A 21198-nucleotide genomic window follows, 5' to 3' on the forward strand; every position below is an offset into this window, starting at 1 on the left:
GCGCCGAGCCCGGACACTGCGCCTGCGCCGCGGCAGAGACTCGGCTCTACCGGGTCCGCTTCCCTCCGACACCCCGGCAACGCCGTCTCCTCACCCCTTTGAGCCGCTTGACCAGGGCACTCTTCTGCCCGCTCTTGGCTAGGCCTCGCTGCTCCAGTGCGGCCTTCAGGTCGGTCACCCGCAGCGCCTGAAGAGGCTTCCCGTCCAGAGTCACCTCCTCCAGCTCCGCCATCTTGCGTGAGGTACTCGGGTCCGTCCCGACGGCTTCGGGCATCTTCGGTAATTTCCGCCAACGCCCTTCGAACGTACCGAGTTGGCCCCGCCCACTGCCATAGTCAACCCCTCGATTACCACTCAGAGCTCCCCGGGTTCCTCCGGAAGTGCTCGGGTGTTTCCGTCTACACATCGGCACCAATTGGTTCTTTCCATCCTCCCAGCCTCTCCCTCCTCCCGCATCCTCCTTTCAGAGCTCGGTTCTCTTCGTCTTACCGAGGTTTTGAATCGAATCCGTTCGGAAGCTGTCGACTCTGGGCTAGCCATAATCGGAATTATTCGGCTATCTCCGGCCCTAAGGCTGAGGCGCTGTGGAGCTTGGGTGTTTGGGGCGGGTCCGGGACCGGAAGTGCGTGGGCTGCCGGGTTGGCCCTCCTTAGGGTTTTCAGGAAACATGGAAGCAGCCGCGATAGTCGGAGTCTAAACCCTGTTGTGGCGGTCTCCGGGTGCCCTGTGAGAGAAAAAGGGAGGTAAGCGGGGTAGAAGTACCTCCCTCCTTGGGCCGGGTCAGACTCAGTGTTTGCGTGCTACCCTTAGTGTGCCAAACCTCCAACTCTCCTACGGATACAGCTACCGCCTCCCATCTCCGAATCTCCGCCACTCCCATCTAGGGCTACGTTGCTGTTTGGGACCTCGGAATGCCAGGTTCCGTGGCCTCCAAAGTGGGAGGTGGCAGCATTGTGTCTTTGGACCTGTTCTACGAACCAATTCTTGATCATTGAACTTGCCATTGAAGCTATGTCGCAAGACTCGGGGAAAGTTCTCCCTTTCTCTGAATAAGAGAATAAAATTCCTTTAGGAGGAATTGCTTCTTGTAGGGCCACTGTGAAAAAGCAACCTCCTTGAGTTGTTTTGGTAGTGAACTGATGTTAATTGCTTCTGGGTTCCTTTATCAGTAGAAACGCTCCAGCTTAGAGCAGAAGAAACACAAACAGTAAAATATGTCGTAAACAAGTAGTTTGTTTTCATTGAGACTCAAACTGTGGGATTTGAGAACTGTTCAAGCTGGTTGACCTCCTAGTTGCATTAGTGATGCTAAGGCCGGTCATCAATAGGTATTCTATTAAACACGAAGGAAAAGTGTTCATACATGGATTGTCACAGCAGTATAACACTTGTTAGGTCCCTAAGACAGCAAACCAACTAGGCCATTTTCTCAGTCCTTAAAAAACAATTGGCTGCTTTTCCTGTTTTTCTTACTCTCTCATCTCATTTTGGACAAGGCACCCTCACTAACTCTGCTCTTCGATTTTTCCTGATGCTTTACAGGAAATATAAGAAAATAATACAGTTATAAAGTTCTTATTTCAGAGGCTACATGCACATTGTAGAGAAGGCTCTTTCACTGTATAAGATTTTTTTCTTTTTTTTTTAACCTACTGTTGATAGCTCAGGAATGATTAGCATCTGGGTCCTGACCAGCTGCTTGGTAAATTAAAAAATGTATACCTTTTTTTCATTTTAGGGAAGATATATTGGACCAGTATTAATCATTGTTTTTTTTCTTTACTCAACCTGGAACAGAATTAGGTGGGAAAGAATGAGTAAGGGATACTTTGGTTATTTTTAGATTCTTTGTAGGAATGATGGAGGGAGGCAGTGGTTGGGGAGGGTAATGGGTTTGAAAAAGAGGAAAGTTGGTAGATATGAAATGAAGTTATTCTTGGGTGCTTTCTGTAAGGTATTTGGATAATAAACAAAGGACCCTGTTTTTCTGTAAACCAAATCGGTGAAAAGTAATAGATGCTGGTTAAGTGTGGTAAGATTCCATGTTGTTGGGAAGCTTTATTTTCATTGCTCTATCCGGAGAGTACATAACAGTGCTTTTATGTTTCAGGATGCCACTGGAATCATCTTCCTCTTCAATGCCGCTATCCTTCCCTTCTCCCTTACCCCCAGTACCAGACAATATTTCTAACTCTTCTCCTCCCCCAATGTCTTACATCACTTCCCAGGAGATGAAGTGTATTCTTCACTGGTTTGCCAGCTGGTCAGGTCCTCAGCGTGAACGTTTCCTTCAGGACCTGGTAGCTAAGGCAGTACCAGGAAAATTACAGCCATTGCTGGAAAGTCTGGAGCAGCTTAGTGTGTCTGGAGCAAACCGACCACCTTGTATCTTTGAGTGCCAGTTACGTCTTTGGGATCAGTGGTTTCGAGGTTGGGCTGAGCAGGAACGCAATGAATTTGTCAGGCAGCTGGAGGTCAGTGAGCCAGACTTTGTGGCAAAGTTTTACCAAGCAGTGGCTGCTACAGCTGGTAAAGAATGATATTAAAAATCAAAGAAGATAGGCAGAGCTAATGTAGCCATGGCCACAACTTTACTGTGAGAACTTCAAACGTATCTCAAAGATCTGGAGATGGTGTCCCGATCAGCTGACTGAAACTACCTGACAAGTACAGGCCTGGTGATTCCAACAGCCTATCAACTGGACTCCTGCTGGAAGTGTTTTCCATCTGAGCAAATCCAGATCAGCAGCCTGCTTCCTAGCTTCCTTCAAGAATTTAAAGACTTCCTTTGCAACTGTAACCGAAAGAAATCTATACATTGTAACTCAAATCTATTACCAGCCCGGCTTGTAGGGTATCAAGTAGAACATTTGTACAAGGTCATGACCTAGCTGGATTTGAATGGCTGGTTTCACTATCATTACCAAATTCTGGCATAATTTTGTAACATCCCCACTACTAGCTTTCCTCTTGATGATTTACTAAAATTACGGAAAAATCAGGAGACAGAGATGTTTGTTCCCTTCACTCTGATGTTTGTTTGAATCCAAATAGCAGTGACTTTTTTTCTAAAGTATATGTGGCATCTTTCGAACTGGTAGTAGATGTTCCTATCTTATAAGTTTGCTTTACAACAATATGAAAACAAGTAACATTCTTTATAGGCTGAAGGATTTATTTTTTTATATCAAAATAAAGAATGAATTTTCAGAACCATAAGTCTCTACTTTTTTTTTAATTGCAAGGCTACAGAGAAAGAGACATTCTGAGAAAAGTAGAACATAAGTATAGACATTAGATCAACTTTCCATTGAGTGTCTCTTAAGAAATCATCTCTGCTGTAACCCTTGTCATGCTCCAGGTAGCATCACACCTTCTCATCCCTCCACTGGGCCCCCTGTTGTGCACTGGCGCTCTGATGAATGATGAAAGGGCAGGAGGTCCCACCTGAAGAGTCGCTTCTTTCTGATAAGCCGTGGTTCCCAGTGCATCCACAGGAAAAACAACATGGGGCAGAATCCCACGGACAGACCTTGGTGGGTCATGAAAGAATTGTGGTCCAAAGTAGCCAAAAACCTAGGAACGCAGAGGTGATAATGTGGCCTGGAATAATGCCTAGGTGGTGGAGGGTCTTACCTTTGTTTTATTTTTATTTCTGGTTTTTCGAAATTACTCCTATTTATGTTTCTTTTCTTTTGTTCCCTCGACACTCTTTCAGACCTTCCCTCACTCAGAACTCCCTCAGACCCTCTCTCACTCAGCTATTTTCTTTTTTCCTACCTTAGATCTCCTTCTAAATGGTAAGCTGAACAGGAAATCAATAAAAGGGTATGCACAATCTGAAATGAATGAGACCAAGATCCAAGACTGCCAGGAACTTATATTGTTGGAAGGAGAACTTGGCAGCAAGGGAAATGACTTAGGGGAAGAGCTAGACAATGGTGTTTAGGCAAGGTGCATTGGTCATGCTTGAGGTGATGACAACCTGGTGCTCCAGTGGTTAGGACTCTGTTTCCACTACAGGGGACCCACATTTGATCCCTGGTCAGGGAACTAAGATCCCACAAGCTAGGCAGCGCAGGCAAAAAAAAAAAAATCCATTAAGAAAAGGGGACTAGGAGCCCTATGTCCTAGAGATGGGTAAACTCCATTATTGTTGAGGGGAGAGGTGTCCCACAGTAAAAGGCCCCATGTTAGGGATCCTTGTTTTCAGAAATACAACTTTGTATAATCGCTGGTGGCTCAACAGGAAAGAATCTGCCTGAAAATGCAGGAGATGTGAGTTTGATTCCTGGGCTCAGATGTCCCCATGGAGGAGGGCATGGCGACCCGCTCCTGTATTCTTGCCTGGGGAATCCCATGGACAGAGGAGCCTGGCAGGCTACAGTTGATGGGATTGCAAAGTGGGACATGACTGAAATGACAGAACAGCAGTCCACAGGACAGTATGTGTTATGAATGAGTGTGTAATCAATACAATTTCAAATACCTAGATTCTGGAATTTGAAAGAAGACTTCTTGGAATGTTACCTTACTTGCTGTTACTTGCTGTATTTTATGGTAAGGGTGGCTCCTTCATAATGATACTTCTAGAGGTTTCTTCTGGAGAGTCAAGGTTGGAGCCCTAGGCAGCATACCAACTGAAGGCCCTTGGCAGCCAGATTTCCACATACGCGCAGTGAACACCAGACTAGTGGTAAGGGGCTGTGGATATAGCACCTAAAAGGACTGATCTTTTTTTCTTTTTTCTGGACACTTGGCTCTTTTTATGGAAGTATAGTCCCTGAAAGAGTATATCTCATGAAACAGGTGTGCGATGAACGGGAAGGTCTTCAGAGAAGGGTTATGAAGTAAAGGACTTAAGCATTCTCCTTGGCCTCCTGTATAAATCCTTAGCCAGAAGCATCTCTTTACCTGCTAGTGCCTTCTCTGCTTACTAGAGCCTGTAGTACTGCTTCTGTCAGTGTTTCTCACTCTTCCTTCCCCAGGGAGTCTCCTGGAGGCCCAACTAATCCAATTCAATCCAGGTCTCGGATTGAAAGACTTACAGGTTTGTAAGTAATAGCATTGGTAACTTCATTAGTCTAACACAACCAGCACGAGGGACAGAAGATCATAGTAGCCAGGTGTCTGCAAGGAAATATGTAGCAGGGCACAGTTACAGCCTCAGTTACTTAACTCAAGCCCTCCTTCTAAGGAAAATGTTCATTCTAAATCAGTCATGGACTCAGTAGGGTACTTAGTAAAAAATGAGTGAACATCAATACATAAGCTACAGTGATATATTGTACAGCACAATGTATAGAGTCAAAATTGTATAGTAACTTTAAATGGAGTATAATCTATAAAAATATTGAAACACTCTGTTTTCAATGTTGCTCTATGTACCTGAAACTAAAATAGTATTGTAAAACAACTATACTCCAATGATTAAAAAAAAAAAAAGATGTACATAAAAACACGTTGTGTGGTACTACCATAAGAGCACTTCCAAACTTTTTGCCAGTGTACCACAGCTAGCCCACTTCTGATACTCATCTGAATAGCCTTTCCTGGAAGGAATGGGGCCCAGGATGCTCCCTCCACCTGCGCTTTGTACACTGCCCTCTCTATGCATTGATGTAAACAGCAGCAAGCCAGTGAGCTCTGCTTCCTTGACATGTGGCATCTGAGAGGGATGCCTGGTCTCGTCCCCAGGTAGCAGCTGTGAAGTGAGGTGGGCAAGGAAGCACCGACTCTAGGGATGGTAGATCTCCCCATGGGGATTCTCGGCCCCAGGTGGGAATCCATTTCCCTTCTTTGAGCATTCACTCTGAAGGGCAGGGCAGAGGGTAGAATAGTGTTTATCCAGATGCCTCAGAAGGAGACTTCTGTCCGGGCCACCTCTGTTTCATTCCACTTTCTCTAGTCCAGCCACCCCACTGACCAAGGGCTTGAACCTGCAGGGGCCTCCCAGCATGGGGTCTGGGGGGCAGCTTCATTCATCCTGGTGCAGATAGTGGCAGCCCGGCCCGCTGTGTGTGGGGGATCATAGAGTGACACGAGGGGGACAGCCAATTGTGCAGTCCCTCAGCCCCGCAGCACATGCACATCAGCCAGTACAGGAGAAGCCTGAGGCGCCATTCCCACAGGTGGCCACGGGGCCAAATTCCGGGCCAGGCCCAGAGAGGCAGGAAGACAAAGAGGCCTCAGAACAAATGAATCCCCCAAATTCCTCAAGGACAGCCATGCTTACAGTTTCCATTCCACTTTAGCAGCAGATAACCCCCTCCAACCTCTCCACTTCCCCCCAGATGACTTGACTCATGAGTGCCCTCTACAATTCTCCCTTATTTCTCACCCGGCCCCACAATAGCACCTCTGCAGTGCTGTGGTTGACCTGGTCCCAGCCCCAGTCTTTTTTTTTTTTTTTTTTCAAAAATTTACTGATCTAACCTTTTGATTGTAGTAGGTCTTCGTTGCTACACAGCTTTCTCTAGTTGCAGCAAGCAGGAGCTACTCTCTAGTTGCTGTGCTCAGGCTTCACACTGTGGTGGCTTCTCTTCTTTCGAAGCGCAGGCTCTAGGCACACTGGCTTCAGTAGCTGTGGCTCGCAGGCTCTATAGAGTTTTGGTTCAGTAGTTGTGGAGCACTGGCTTAGTTGCTCTGTGCCATGTGGGATCTTCCTGTCCTAGGGTTTGAACCAGTCTCCCTTGCATTGGAACGTGGATTCTTAACCACTGGACCACCAGGGAACCCTCAGCCTGAGTCTTTGAAGGCAGCAAGTGATTGGGTCAAGCCTAGGACATTGGGTGCTGTCATAGGTAGCAGTCATTTACAGTCCTGGAGTAGTCGGACCTCCCAGTGTAAAGACAAAGGGCCCCACGGGAGGAGGTAGCACTTGACTGCTCCCTCTTCCTTCCATGACCCTAAGCTGTTCTTATTCTCACCGCTTCTTCCAAGGAAGCACCCAGTGAGCTTCCTACAGTTCCAAGTGCTTGGCCAGGCTGTGGTGGAAAGCAGCTGTCCCTACTCATCTCGCCTTGTCACTTGCTTTGTAGAACAGTTCTCTCTAAGACTGAAAGGAGAGATGGTACATGAGAGGGAAACTTCAGAAGGGTGAGGGAGAGTTGGAAGGAAGGGGCTGGTGAGATATCAGTGATTCCCTCTGGCTGACGTGGTGGGGGGACCTTGCCCTCATTCAGACAGTCCCTCCTTCCATGTCTCAAGGAGCCATCTAGAGAAACCCAGGGCATGGAGCAGTTCACAGAGTGTGGCCTGAGGACACATCAGGCAAAGTGAAGGGACTGCAGCAGGATGGACCCACACTCTCACCCCTCTGCCCAATAGGGTCTTCCTAGAGCTTGAGAGGCACCTTCTGTTCCACCCTGAGGAGGTCCTTCCACTTCATGGGAAGCTGAGTGACCTGAGCCCCCTCCCTCAGCCTGTCTGCTTCTTCCTGTTCATCATGCAGCAGTCACCATGACCACGACACTGTGGCTGAGGCTGGAAAATGCAGGGTGCAGTAGACAGTGGTATCAGCAAGGGGCCTGTCTTCTTAGTCCAGCTGGCAGCAGGCAGTGGGGGCTCTGATAGATGAATATTCATGGGCCAGGTCAGGTGGGGGCAGAAAGGAGGGGACTAGGGTAATGCAGAGCTGTCCCTGAAAATGGAGGCCTAGGAAACTTGGCAGAGGTGGTGCTAAGGGATGGTGTGGGAGGTTTTCAGTGCCCATCCAAACTTCATCAGCATGCCCCCAAGTTACCCCAAATAAGCATGATTTTTTTTTTTTTTGGCTGTACCATGCAACTCCTGGGATTTTAGTTCTTCCACCAGGGATTGAACCCAGGCCCTCAGCAGTGAAAGCACAGAGGTCTAACCACTGAATCACCAGGGAATTCCTCCAATTAAGCACAATTTAATGAAAACGGCTTGTATGCTCCCTTTCTTTCCCATGACATCTAAGATTGAGATGCAGAGCCAAGAAAAGGGATTTGATTTGATCCTCCCCTCTTGGTGGCACTTGGAAGTGTGGGCAACCCACACATACAGGAGAAATCAGTGTTTTGGATCCTTGGCCCCCCTTTCTGGATAGGTCAGCAGTGGGGTTCCTGCCCTAATCACAAGGCATAACCATGGAGATGGGCGTCAGGGGTATGGTAGGGAGTGAAATGTCTCATCTAGCTTAGCGGTTGGGCTCGGGAGAGGATGACAGGAAGCTGGGTACCAGGATAGGAGCCAGAGGTGGAGCAGTTCAGTCTCTAGTCTGATGAACTGAATGTCGTCTAGGCAGATGGTTAGAACAGGGAGTCTTCCCCCCAACTCCCCACCAGTCTCTGATTTAATAAATTGCCAGAGGAGAGGGGCTCAGGAATCTGCCCTGGTAGGAAGCGCATTAAGTAATTCTGATGCTGGTGGTATGGAGAGGTCTAGATAGGCTGCTGCTGCTAAGTCGCTTCAGTCGTGTCCAACTCTGTGAAACCCCATAGACGGCAGTCCACCAGGCTCCTCCATCCATGGGATTTTCCAGGCAAGAGTACTGGAGTGGGGTGCCATTGCCTTCTCCGCTAGATAGTCTAGAGGTCTTTAGTTCCCCAAATCTGAGAAATCATTTTCACCTTCACCTCAAAGCAAGTCTCTCCTTCATATCCTGGTTTCAAGAGGCTGTGCCTGACAAGAATGAACAGCTGTAGGTGAGCTGGAGACATTTCTGGGTGTTCCTGAAGCAGTACTGTATATGCTGTCAATCACATGAACTTAACTGTGGTAGTTTGGGGTGTGTGGGTCTCCCCAGACAGCATGGCAGTATTGTGCAGGGTTTGGCTTCAGAAGCAGGGGTCCTTGCCTTATAGGGACTTAGCAAGATGGGCAGTTTTACCTCCACATCCTAGACATCCCGTTCCTTTTCTGTGTGGTCTCCCTGCCATACCCTTCTCTGCCCCTTTAGTCTTCCTGTGCTCTTCAGCTTTCTCTCTCCAGCCTCTGTCCTTGCTGCCAGGGCTCAGGATTCCCCTCTCACCTCATCTCCTTCAGGATTCCAAGCTCCCTCTGATACAGGATCTCCACCATGGCAGGTTTGGGTTTGGAGGGGTTGAGGATCCTGGGGACCAGGGAAGGTGAGGGAGGATGAACAGAAGTTTGGGGGAAGTTGGGAGAAAGGAGGCCCGAGAAGGCTCAGACTTCTGTCTCATCATGTAGACACCTGCCTGAGGCAGCCCCTCAGGAGGAGTAGACTCCCAGGAGGAGCAGGCCCTAGGAGGAGTAGCCCATGGAGGAGTAGCCCCCCAGGAGGAGTAGCTCCTCAGAAGGAGAAGCCCCTTAGGAGGAGCAGTTCCCAGGAGGAGTAGATCCCCAAGAGGAGCAGCTCCCAGGAGGAGTAGATCCCCAGGAGGAGCAGCTCCCAGGAGGAGTAGATCCCCAGGAGGCGCAGTCCCCAGGAGGAGTAGATCCCCAGGAGGAGCAGTGGCAGCAGCCACATCTTATAAACGTCTCTCCATAGCCTGCTCTGGATCTAGCCTTCTGTTCCCTTCTTCCCTGCCTCACTTACATCTGGCTTTCTTCTCTTTACCATCTCAAAATCCCCTCCACCAAGCTTGAGTTATTTTTTTTTTTCAAGATTTGAGCGTTGTTGACTAAGTCTGTAATTACTGCTAGGAGATCCAATGTGAACTACAAGGGCCAAGCAGCAGCCCCCACCCTTCCCCGCTGGGGTTCCAGAAGCAGAGCTGGAGTGGAGCAGTGTTAATTCCTGAGGCCTCAACTGACCTTTCCAAAGAGAAGCCTACTTCCTAACTCTCTCCTAACCCTCTTTCATCTCAGCCTAAGTTCCTGTCATTCTGAGTGAACAACCTTGAAACCTCAGAAACAAAAAACTGGGATTACTATAATGGTGTATATGGGGTGCGGGGAGGGGCATTCTTTGCTCCATAGATGCTTGCCTGTTTCATTGGAGTTGGACAAACAAGGCTCCTGCACTCCACTAGCTCCCAGGTCAGTACAGGGTGAACTCTAAGCTGTAGGACTTAGGCATCTCCTCCACCTATGTAGAGCACATGGTGCTTGCCATTTAAACACATGTAGGTTGACTAACATCACCTATGAGAGGCTGTTGTGTTAGCTTTGTGAGGCTTCATAGAAGCTGCTTAGAGGCCTGCCCAGAGGAAAAGTAAACTCTCAAAAAACACTAATAGATATTCAAAGATGTTCAACATGTATTAGAGGGCATATTTAGAGGACTTCAGTTCTTCCTTTGAGACACACCTAGTCTTTTTTCTCCAAATGTCAGAAATCTTGTTTTTGTTTTCCCCCTCTCCCACCACTCTGGCCTGGCTGGCCCAGTCTGGGGAAAATCCTCAGGGTCAGGGCTTGTGGAAGGGTTCAAGGTCTCTGCAGCTCTGGAGGTTTTCTGGGCTCTGGCTGCCACAGCTCCTAAAGCTTTGCTGCCCCCTTCTGGCCTTACTGGGATAGGGCGTGCCCTCTCCAGGGAAGGGGTTCATCCTGACTTCTCATAAGCTTGCACAACTTCAGACATTCTAACACAAGCCGCACAGGAAACACGTCATATTCCTTTGGCTGGAATAACTTCATCCTGCCTTTGCTTGGCAAATCCTTCCTCATCTTTCAAGATCCAGCTGAGAGGTTTATTTGCCTGTTGAGACTTTTCTTTAGTTCCCCAGGCAGTGTTAGTTTGCATATCCTCTATTCTCCAAGGGCATTTCCTTCGTATCTTTGAAGTAGTGCTTATTATTATATTCTCCTGACATTTCTTTTTGTGCTTGTTTCCCTATCAGACTGTGGGTAGGGGCTGAGGCTGATTCATCTCTGCATCTCAGAAGAAATATGAAGTAGGTGCGGAGGGATAATGGAGGTGAGAAAATGGAGGGTGTGTGCGTGCTTGGTTATTCAGTCATGTCCGAATCTTTGTGACCCCATGGACATAGCCTGCCAGGCACCTCTGTCCATGGGATTTTTTCAGGCAAGAATACTGGAGTGGGTTGCCACCTCCTTTTCCAGGGGATCTTTGACCCAGGAATCGAACCCATGTCTCCTGTTGTCTTCCGCATTGCAAGTGGATTCTTTACCTGCTGAGCCATTGGGTTGAGCCACTGGGGAAGCCCAAGATGGAGGAAGGAAAGTGTAATGAAGCAAGGAGAGGAGGAGGGCAACAATCCTGTGATTGACACTTCCTTTGTGCCCAGACATTGTTCCAAGCACTTTAGACTCAGGTAATCCTTTTGACAACCTTATGAGGTAGCTGTTATTATTACCCCATTTTTACAACCGAGGCAACATGGGTAGGTGGTATCCATGGGATTTGAATCCATGTATTTAGGCTCCTCAGCACAGGCTTTAATCCACCATGTAGTAGCTTTTCAGGTGCCCAGTGTGGAGGAGAAATAAAGTGCTGAAAGGAAGAGGATGAGAAAGATAAGGGTGCAGAAAGAGAAAGGGGTAAGGAGAGGATGAAAGTGTTGAGACAGGATGGAGTTGGAGAGGATGAGGATGGAGATGAGAAAGAGGGCATGGAGGTGGGAAACTGGATGGGAAGGGACATTAATGGAGGGTGGAGGTGGGATGTGGGTCATGGGTTGTGGACAGAAAGTGAGGTTGAGCACAGAAGTCATCCTAGGTAGTGTCATCCAGCTGGGTGCTCCGTCCAGTGCGGTCACCTCTCAGTTCCTGAATCCTCTCATCTTAACATGCCTCTCCATCCACCTTAGCAAGCCCTCCCCACTCCCACCCAGGGTCAGACCCAGGCCTTATCACTAGAAACTGCAGTACCTATGAAATAACTGAATCAAACATCCCACTCTCTGATATGATCTCCTTTCCTTATGGTTTGTTTGCTCAAGCCGGCTTACTGCCGCTGTTCTAAAGCTCACTGAAGAACCATGGCCCTTCTTGTCTCTTCACCTCTTCTTATTCGCCTTAGGTTCCAGATTCAAAACAAAATCCCTCCCCTTCCCTGTCTGTCCCATCCATCCTGCCTCCCTGGGTGAGCCCCATGACCAGATGAACCCAACATCTGTCTTGTCCACACTTGCTCCCAAGTAAGTAAGGACCCCTGAAGGAAGTCCCTCCAGAGGACAGACTATTGTCACCTAAAATTGTCATCATTGACTTCAACTGGCCACTCCCAAGATCAGAGATCTCAGCTCCCGCTTCCACTGTCAGCAAATGGGATTTTACACCTTTAAGCCTCTTCCTTGAAGCTTCCTACTAAGTCACTTGCAATCACCTCTTCTTTCATAGTGAAGACAGAAGCGCTGAGAGGGGAACAACCTCGGCGGACTCCAGACCTGTTTGGGTCTGTGTCTGCTGCTGTGTTTCTCCTCTTTGACCTTAGGAGAGAGGAAATGTCTTCTTCCTTTGGAAGGTGGTTCCTCCCCGGGATGCTCTGCATCCCCTCAGAGCGAGATCTGGCCTCAGCTCTTCTCTGACCTCACCTCTCCCCATCAGTCTAGTCTGTTTCCAACCCCAGCGTCTGCCAGTGAGTGGGAAGGTCCTGCTTGGGGAGCTCCTGCCTCTGCTGGGAGCCCTCAGGTTTGGCCACAGTGATTCCTACTCACCTTTGAGGTGTCTGCTTACATGTTACTTCCTCCAAAAGCCTTTCCTGACCCTCACTTTTAAATCAGATTCTCTTATAAGCATCTGTCACAATCACACTTTATTTCTGTCCCATAGCACTGCCTGCAATTTAGAACCATCTATTTATTGGTGGGGGTATGTTTGTCTGTCCCCTTTGTGAATCTGTAAACCCCACAAGAGCAGGGACTGTCCTTGCTGATCCTATAGCTCCTAAAACAAGCAAAATGCCCAGAGGGTTGTAAGTATTGTTTGAGTAAATGAATGAATGAGAGTGCTGAGAGAGAAGGGAGGTGGGAAGGTAGATGGAGAGTGAGGGGAAAGGATGGTGATGAGGACAGGGTGCAAAAGTGAGGCTGGGGATGAAGGGGAGAAGAGGAGGGAGAGGACAGGCAGAAGGGGTCCTCATACTGGGTGTGGTTAAGGCTTCCAGACCCTGAGTAGGCTTCCCTGGAGCTCTGTCTCTTGGCCCTGCTGCCTGTAAGGTTTGAAGGCAGAGCCAGTGGGCGGGACTAGACTTTATCTTGGGGCGCAGCCCTAACCTCAGATGGTGACAGAGCTGGAGCCAGCAGGGGTTTTGCAAACCGTCCCGATTGCAGCAGGCCAGCAGTCTCACTCGGGACGGCGGGGTGGGGCCTGGGCTTATCTCCCGAGCGCAGTCCTAACCTCAGATGGTGACAAAGCGGGAGCTACAGGCGTTTTGCAAACCGTCCCGATTGCAGCAGGGCTGGATGGTCTGGCCAGGGCGACAGTGCTAGGTGTGGGGAGCAATCGGGTTCTGGACAGTTTGGGGCTTCAGCGTGAAGCTTGGCTTGTGGGGTGTGGGGATCCATGCTATGTACGGCTTGCCTCCACCTAACTCAGATCTGGGTTTCTGAAAGAGAAGGGGAGGTTCCAGCTCTGCATGGGGAGTCTCTCCCTAGTAGGAAGACTTCCTTCTCCCAAGTCCTAGAACTCTTCTGTTGCTCCATGAAGTCAGAATTGATGGCCAGGTGCAGCCATTTTCCTCTGAAAATACCCATCATTTCCCATGAGGTAGCCTCAGGGAGTTTCTGATGTGCCTCCTCAGTGAACTTCTCATTGGTGCTTTTCTGGGGCCAAGCCAGGTCTGCTTATGGGGGCAGCTGACAGGCCAGCCTGGAGTCCTGTCCAGGTTGGATCCTTCCCATTGGGGACCAGCCCCAGCTGAGTCCTGAGAGGAAAGATCTGCCCACTGGTGGTGACAGGAAGTGACCGTCCCGGAGGAGTGCACAGGCCCTGGCTACTGTTGCCTCAGCATCTCGCATATGGCCCCCTCCATCCCATGGTCCCCTCACTGGCTTGGGGCAGGGTAGGATAGGGGGTGGAGGTGAAGAGGCCCCTTTCTACCCCCACAACCCCAACCGGGATCTTGCAACACTGGGATGGGGGCCCTGGGGGCCCGGGCATGTGGCAATCCGTGGGGGGTGGGGTGGGGAGGTGTGCACCAAGCAGGGGGAGCAGCTTTCACAAGCAGCTGCCACCGCCACCTCGGACTGACCTTGGCAGGCTCACCTTGGACAACTTCCTCCCTCTTGGTGGTATGTCCAACATCCTCCCTTCTCCCCCTTCCCTGGGGCCGATCTGGGCTGTCAACTTAGGACTCTTACACTGGTCCCAGTTTTGCTCATGAAGGAAAAGTGGGCCAAAGTGTGGATTGTAAAGCCAAGGGAACACAAGTGTGTGCGCTTTGGACCTTGATTTGCTGGTTTTCAAAGTTCCCATGCCCTTGTCCCAGGACCTTATACCTTCCCCAGGCAAGGGTGAGACTAACCACCCTTCCCGGGGGTGCCTTCTTTCTGCCACCTCTGGATGCAGGCATCTCTGCGGCAGGGTGGTGGGGGAAGAGGGGCTCGGGGTGCAGGGAGCCTGCTGCTTCAGAGAGGATGAAGACTGTCCTGGAGGGAGGGCGGTGCAGTTCTGGCCTACTCTTCGTCCACGTTTCCATTCAGTCAGCCTCACCAGCTCTCCTTGCTTCTTCTGGACCAGGACACCTCACAGCCTTGGCCTTTGCTCTCCCCCTGCTCCCCTCCCCCCCAGTTTAGCACATCTGCCTCCTCTAGCACATTTTTAAGGTTTCAACTTCAGTGTTACCTTCTGCTGTGTTACCTGCTGCAGGAGTGGTAAGCTCCAGCAGCAGCAGAGAGCCATAACCCTCCCAGGCTGTGAGGCAGCTGCAGAGTCCTTGTCCTGTCCCCAGGCATTAGGGGCTAAGTACCTGACTTCACTCTCCTGCGACCCACAATCTCCTGCACTGCCTGAACACAACAGGTGGAGGAATTATTCAGCTAAGAGTTGGACTTATCTTGGTCACTACAGTGTCCTCAGAAACTTGCAAGGGCCTGGTATGAGAAAGATGCTCAACAAATACTTCTGGAATAATTTACCAAACCAGTTGAAAAACCTCATTCCGAAAGTGTGACTTCCGGCTACCTGTCTTCTCTCCGGGATACGATCTGTCACAGAGGATTGCAGTGTGCTCACCACTCTGCATCAGGCAGGGCCCAGGTACGCTTCTCTCACCTGGGGCTGTGGCTCTCCTCCAGACCCCGTGGCAGGCACCCGCCCCGGGGAGCCCCGGGTGCTGGGGGCTGGGAGGAGACATGATTCAGAACTGTGGGAAAGAAATTGGACAGATACTGAAGCAACCCAGGTCCCATCACCCAGAGCCTTGAACATCAGTCCAGGGGCAGTGGTCTTGAGCTGAGAGGAGGAAATCCGGAGGTTGAGTCACTTACCATGCTCTGTACTAACCCCCCTTATGCAACCCATCCCCCTGGGCTGAAAGGAAGGTGTGGGATTCTTCCAGGCATCCACTCAGATGGGTGCCTCCTTCTTCCCAACTCAGGTAGAATAAACCATCTAGTGAGGTTCAGATCTGTCTGTCCAAACCGGACCTGGGGCTGGGGGATCCAGGGCACAGATGTAGGGGAGATGGTGCCTGAGAGGCACGGAGGCAAAGGCAGGAAAGAGACTGAGTCCTGGGTGAGGTAGGCCCAGTGCACAGATGTCTGCAATGTGGAGGCTCTGACCCGGGGATGTGGAGGTAGGGGGAGAGAGAGAGGACTAGGAAGATCTATACCCCAGATTCCCTCTCTGAAGGTTATTCCTTGATGTCTAGCACTGCTATCTCAGCAGTGGCCTGTAAGTCATTGGTGACCTAGGAGAGACTGTAACCAGCCTGTATAATCTCTCATGTCTCTGATTCTATCCGACAATCCTTGATTACTGACTGAACGGGACCCTTGTGCCCTGCACTGTTCCATATACCTCCAAGGGGAAGGTGTGAGTGCAAAGTAGAGAGACAGGTGCATGTATGGAGCCAGCAAAGGGCCTGGGTGAGCTTCCGGAGAATGCCTCTTATCCCTCCGGCCCTCAGCTATCTATCAAATGCGGCTCACACTATCTTCTTGTCTGAGGGCAAAGCCTACCAGATGATCTCTTGAGGTTGCTTCCAGCCCCTTTGAGATCTGTGATTTTATGGAGCTAATTTTGGCTCTGCCCCTAACCTATCTCATGACTCTATGAGTGAGTCCCTTCCCTCTCTGAAGCCTCGGTTTCCTCACCTGCAGAATGAGAAGTTTAGATGAGATCTCTGAGGTCCTTTCAGTTGTAGCAAAAGGAAACAATAACAAGTATTCGTGCTCACCGTGTGCTAGGCACTGTCTATGAACATACAGCATTACTACTCCTCCCATTTTGCAGATGTGGAAACTGAGGTACAGAGAGAAGTAACTGGCATGAGGTCACACAACTAGCACGTAGCAGATGGAAATTCAAACTGAGGCTGTCAAGCACTGTCGGAGTATGCCTCTCAGGCTAGAGTTCTGTGAAAAAACTGCTTTCCACATGGGGTTCATTGCACGGGGCCGGGTGTCATCCTCCTCCTCATTATCAGTTTTCTTGTATACAAACAGGTCTCGAGGCCTTTCCCAGCTGATTCGTCCCCCAAGCACTCAGATTCTTTAAGGAACCTATGCCCTGAGGAATGGAGGACAAAGGTGGGCACGGGTGGATTGGAAGCATGGGGGTCTGTCAGTCTGGTAGACTGAAGTTTGGGAACTGGGGAGAAGGGATTGAGTTTCAGATCAATTGCTGCTGTGCTGATGTGCTTAGTCATGTCCGACTCTTTGCGACCCCATGGACTGTAGCTTGCCAGGTTCCTCTGTCCATGGAATTTTCCAGGCAAGAATACTGGAGTGGGTTGCCATTTCCTTCTCCTCAGATCAATTGCTGAGTGACCATAAATACATCAGAGCCATCTGGAATTTTCCCTTGGTCTCCTGGGGCAGGAAGTCCCAGAGCTACACCTCAAGGTGAGAGAGAACGGGGCTAGGGTCGGCAGGCCTGGGCAGGAGGACCTGGAGATACAGAGATCTCCCTGCAAAGCACAGAGCTCTGCTAAGGGAATGTCCAGAGGCCACTCCAGGTCCTCTAGGGTGGGAGTAGAGTGGGCCGGGTCCAGGGAGAGAAGAGCAGCGGGAGAGATACCAGGCCTGGCTGTGTGGTATGCTGGGGGACAGCTATGGGCAGCTTGTCTGCTGAATTTCCCAAGTGTGTATTTGGGCCTGGAATCAAGAGGTATACAGACCTAGCCTCCTGCATTCCCTGCCCGCAGAGCCTGCATCACACACACACCCACACACCCACACACCCACACACCCACACACCCACACCGGCCCAGGCCCAGTGCACAGCCCCAGCACCGAGTCATATGCAGTTTTATTCAGCCACAGAATCATCATGCCGGGCCTGCCCTCCTCTTTGCCACCTGCTGCCACTTGTCCATGGTCTCTCTCTGGCTGGGCCTGTGAGGGGCTCTGGGGCCCCAGCGAGGGCGGGTGTCCGAAGGGTCAGGCTGAGCTCGGGAGCTGGGGCCCACAGTCTGCCAGGTGGGCTCAGCTGCAGCCCCCCACGCCCTTGATGAGGTTGGCAGCCTCAGGGATCTGGCGGAAGAGGTTGCGCAGCGTGTCCAGCTCCTGGGTCAGCTGTTCCACGCGGTTGCGCAGGCGCTCGTTCTCAGTCATGTACTCCAGCACCTTCTGCTGTGTCTCCAGGATGCGCCGCTTGGCTTTGTCCCGGCTCTTGCGCACCGCGATGTTGTTCCGCTCCCGCCGCAGCCGGTATTCCAGGCTGTCTTTGTTCACCGCCTTCTTGCCCTTGTGTGAGGGGCCCGCTGGGGAGGGCGCCTTGAGGAGCGGGCTGCAGGGGGGCGCGGCAGCGGCCAAAGGGGCCTGGAGGGGGAGGCACGGAGGGAAAGGAGTGAGGGTGTGGGGCAGGGATCCCACCAGCCAGAACACACGAGGGGCGTCGGAGGAATGTGGGATTCAGGGCTAGCTCCTGGCCCCGTCAGAACGACCACCGCCCTGCCAGCCGCACAGGATCCGCTGCTTGGACCCATACTGCCTTTCATGTCCCCCACACGCTCTGAGGCCATTTTCCTTCCATCTGTCTTGAGTCTCCAGTTCTACCCTCAGCAGGCATTTCCTCTTCTAGAAGCAGGAGGCAGCACAGAAAGGAGAGGAGGGGGCTGGTGGGCAGCAGAGAAGCTGGAGGGGGATGCCCTTAGATCAGGGCAGGCCAGCTGGTCACAGAGACTGCAGGACACATGGATTCCAGCCACACAGTGGGGCTTCAGGTGGGAGTGAATTCACAGAGAGGCCAAGCAGGGTCATGGCTGGGTGGCGAGCACAGAGGGCTTGGGTGGGTAGATTTCACACAGCAACACCACACACAGACCCCGTCCACACGGCCTCCCTCCAGCCCCTGGGTGGCACGGAGGAGAACTGAGCTGTTCTTACCTTGAGGACGCGCAGTGGCTGGCTGGGTGACGCCAGGCCTGGGGGCAGGTGCATGGCTGTCTGCCCACAGTGTGCCACTTGGTACTGCAGAGGGTTGTAGCTGCTGCGGCTGGCCCCTCGGCTGCCCTCAGGCCCCCTAGGCTCCTCCTTCACAGCCACAGCCCTGGGGTCGTAGCTCCCTGGGCTGCTGTAGATGCCAGGCCCCAAGGCCTTCCTGTCGGGGCCGAAGGTATGTGGGGGATAGGTGAAGGGCCGGGGGTCAGCCGGCAGGTAGTGGGGGAAGGCAGGGGTCCCGGGCCCCTTAAGGCCTCGGGCCTCAGGGGCCGGCTTCACGGCGAAGAGGTCGGAGAGGAGCTGTTCTTCCCCAGACTCGATGTAGGCAGACAGGTCGATGGAGGCCTCATGCTCACACATGTCCCCCAGCTCCCCAGGCCCCGCGCGGGCCCCTGAGAACTCCAGTGGCTGCTGGCCAGCGCGGGGCTCGCACTCGTAGTAGGTCCCGTGGGACATGGCCGGCCCGCCCCCACGGCTCCCCGCCCCTGGCCGCCCCGCTCTTGGGGCACCCTCCGGGATGCTCGGCTGTCTGCCCCCTGCCCTAGATCTGCCCTCTCCGATCTCCGCCGTCACCCACTCCTGTGTGGTCTCTCTCCTCCCTCCTCTGCTGTTTCCTTTTCCTTCCTCTGTAGTCAATGCCTCTTTTCTCTTCCCTTTTTTCCCCTCTCTCCCTGGGGTGACTCAGGGAGGGGCAGGGCACACCCCAGAGGGAGGGATGTAAGCCTTAGAGAATTGGGGCCCCTGGCCTATTTAGCAGATGGGGGCTACTCTGGTCAGGCCCCAAGCCAGGGTTCTAAGATGCCCCGGAGCCGATGCTTCTGGGAATGTCTCCTTCTCCCCGTCGAGTCCAGGGGGTTCCAGAATCCTCGTTGAGGGCAACAGCTCACTCTGAGTGTCCTCCTCCCTCTGACTTCCAAATGTCCTGTGCAGAATGAGTGCCCAGTCAGAAGGAAGAGAGGAACCCTCTTCCAGTGCCGACCCCCAGCCTGATCCGAGCTCCTCCCTGGACACACCTCCTTCTCAGTACCCTCCGCAGCAACAGTGCTGGGCTCCACCTACCCCTAGAGCCACCCTGTTCCTTTTGTAGACCCACCTCTCCAAACCACTCTCCTGGGTGCAGGCCAGGGGTGTTGTTTGAGGGGTTTAGGAAGTAGTGATGGGCTTCCCAGATGGCTCAGTGGTAAAGAATCTGCCTGCAGTGCTAGAGATGCAGGAGATGCAGGTTCGATCCCTGGATTGGGAAGAACCCTTGGAGGAGGAAATGGCAACCCACACCAGTATTCTTGTCTGGAGAATCCCATGGACAGAGGAGCCTGGTGGGCTATAATCCATAGGGTCACAGAGAATCGGATACGACCGAAGCGACTGAGCACACACACACACACACACACAGGAAGTAGTGATAAGTCTGGGACCAAGCCATACACTAGGATCTGTCTTCTGGAGCAGAGCAGGCTCTTTAGCTAAGTTTTGCACGGGGTCTGTGCAATAGCCCAAGCCTTCACATGTTTCCAGCCCAGGCTACCTCTAGCAACCTGGCACTGTCCCTGACTGCCCTGTCTTGGCAGGGCTGGTCAGGGCTTGGGCTCCACGCCCCAGACCCTGGCGGCCTCAGCAACAGCTGCACTCCTCTGATGTTTCCAGCGCCTGGCCTGTGCTGCCAGAGCCTCAGGCTGGCGCTCTGCCCTGTACAGGTCCTGAGGGCTCTGCCCGTTTCCTGTGGCCGGGCCGCAGGGCTCAGGAGCTCGCCGCAGCTTGGTTTGCTCTTTTTCCTTCTGCATGGCCGTTCTCTGACCTCGATGCGTGTCTCTTGAGTCCACTTCCTCTTGTGAGGCTTGACAAAAGCCTTCTCTTTTGTCATCACCTCTTCCTGGGGCTCTGTTTCAGGGTCTCAGGGAGAAGCCCACGGCTCGCTGTCTGCACTTTTGGTCTCAGACCGGGCCCCTCTCCCTTCCCTTTTCTCTGGGAACTCCCTCCTCCCTCCTGTCAGAGACACTGGCTTTTACCTGTCACATTTCATCTGCAAAAGGGACTATGTTGTTGTTTAGTTGCTAAGTTGTGTCTGACTCTTGCCATCCCATGGACTGTAGCCCACCAGGTTACTCTCCCCATGGGATTTCCCAGGCAAGAATCCTGGAGTGGGTTGCCATTCCCTTCTCCAGGGGATCTTCCTGACCAAGGGGGTGAACCTGAGTATTGGCAGTTCAATCGGGCAGGAAGATTCTTTACCACTGATCCACCTAGGTTCAGTGAAAAGGAAAGGACACGTAGAAATGTGTCACTGATTCTTTCGTCACCAGCAAGTGCTGTGAGTGCCCTGTGGAGGCCAAAGGTTTTGTAAATTGGGCACAAGGGCCAGACCTCAGTGGTGTAAATATAGAGGAGCTGTGTACCATATTGCTCTTCAGGCATTCAGGTGTGTCTGATTCTTTGTGACCCCATGGACTGCAGCACACCAGGCTCCCCTGTCCTTCACTACCTCCTGGAGTTTGCTCAAATTCATGTCCAGTGAGTCTGTGATGCTATCTAACCATCTCATCCTCTGCCACCCCCTTCTCCTTTTGCCTTCAATCTTTCCCGGAATTAGGCTCTTTTCAAATGAGTCAGCTCTTCATGTCAGGTGGCCAAAGTATTGGAGCTTCAGCATCAGTCCTTCCAATGAATATTCAGGGTTGATTTCTTTTAGAATTGACTGGTTTGATCTCCTTGCAGTTCAAGGAGCTCTCAAGAGTCTTCTCCAGCACCACAATTTGAAAGCATC

At 51.6% G+C, this 21198-nt stretch overlaps 3 protein-coding genes and 2 pseudogenes across 23 annotated transcripts in view; 1 reads left to right on the top strand and 4 right to left on the bottom strand.

Moving 5' to 3' along the window:
* The window catches only part of ACIN1 (apoptotic chromatin condensation inducer 1), a 38552-nt gene extending 37910 nt beyond the window's left edge, over window positions 1-642 (bottom strand). For all 20 annotated transcript variants that reach the window (XR_015135158.1, XR_015135162.1, XR_015135159.1 and 17 more), the window contains exon 1: window positions 95-642. Coding sequence is in view for 11 of the 20 variants with exons in the window: in XM_086322387.1 (XP_086178513.1) it covers window positions 95-406 (312 nt within the window). In the remaining 9 variants the exon portion in view is untranslated. The remainder of the gene's footprint in view (window positions 1-94) is intronic.
* C10H14orf119 (chromosome 10 C14orf119 homolog) lies at window positions 141-3213 on the top strand. 2 transcript variants are annotated; one of them, XM_086322403.1, is made up of 2 exons: window positions 141-279; window positions 2111-3213. In XM_086322403.1, the coding sequence occupies exon 2, from the start codon at window positions 2112-2114 to the stop codon at window positions 2538-2540; it is 429 nt and encodes a 142-aa protein (XP_086178529.1). In that variant the 5' UTR covers window positions 141-279; window position 2111; the 3' UTR covers window positions 2541-3213. The 2 variants fall into 2 exon arrangements, with proteins under 2 accessions (XP_086178529.1, XP_086178528.1); XM_086322402.1 differs by lacking the exon at window positions 141-279 and adding an exon at window positions 652-743.
* A 108-nt stretch (window positions 3214-3321) lies between these two features.
* LOC147365128 (ciliated left-right organizer metallopeptidase pseudogene) lies at window positions 3322-5117 on the bottom strand (annotated as a pseudogene).
* On the bottom strand, window positions 5114-9048 carry LOC147365129 (ciliated left-right organizer metallopeptidase-like; annotated as a pseudogene).
* Window positions 9049-17288: 8240 nt separating this feature from the next.
* CEBPE (CCAAT enhancer binding protein epsilon) lies at window positions 17289-19037 on the bottom strand. Its single transcript, XM_086322404.1, has 2 exons — window positions 18384-19037; window positions 17289-17816 (listed from the first exon to the last, which is right to left on the bottom strand). Exons 1-2 carry the CDS (start codon window positions 18891-18893, stop codon window positions 17481-17483), a joined length of 846 nt encoding a protein of 281 aa, XP_086178530.1. The 5' UTR covers window positions 18894-19037; the 3' UTR covers window positions 17289-17480.
* Window positions 19038-21198: the final 2161 nt, after the last annotated feature.

The sequence above is a fragment of the Bos grunniens genome, chromosome 10, assembly GCF_055505025.1.
Source record: "Bos grunniens cultivar Pamir isolate PY7600 chromosome 10, Bosgru_T2T1.0, whole genome shotgun sequence".
In the NCBI taxonomy this organism is placed as follows: domain Eukaryota; kingdom Metazoa; phylum Chordata; class Mammalia; order Artiodactyla; family Bovidae; genus Bos; species Bos grunniens.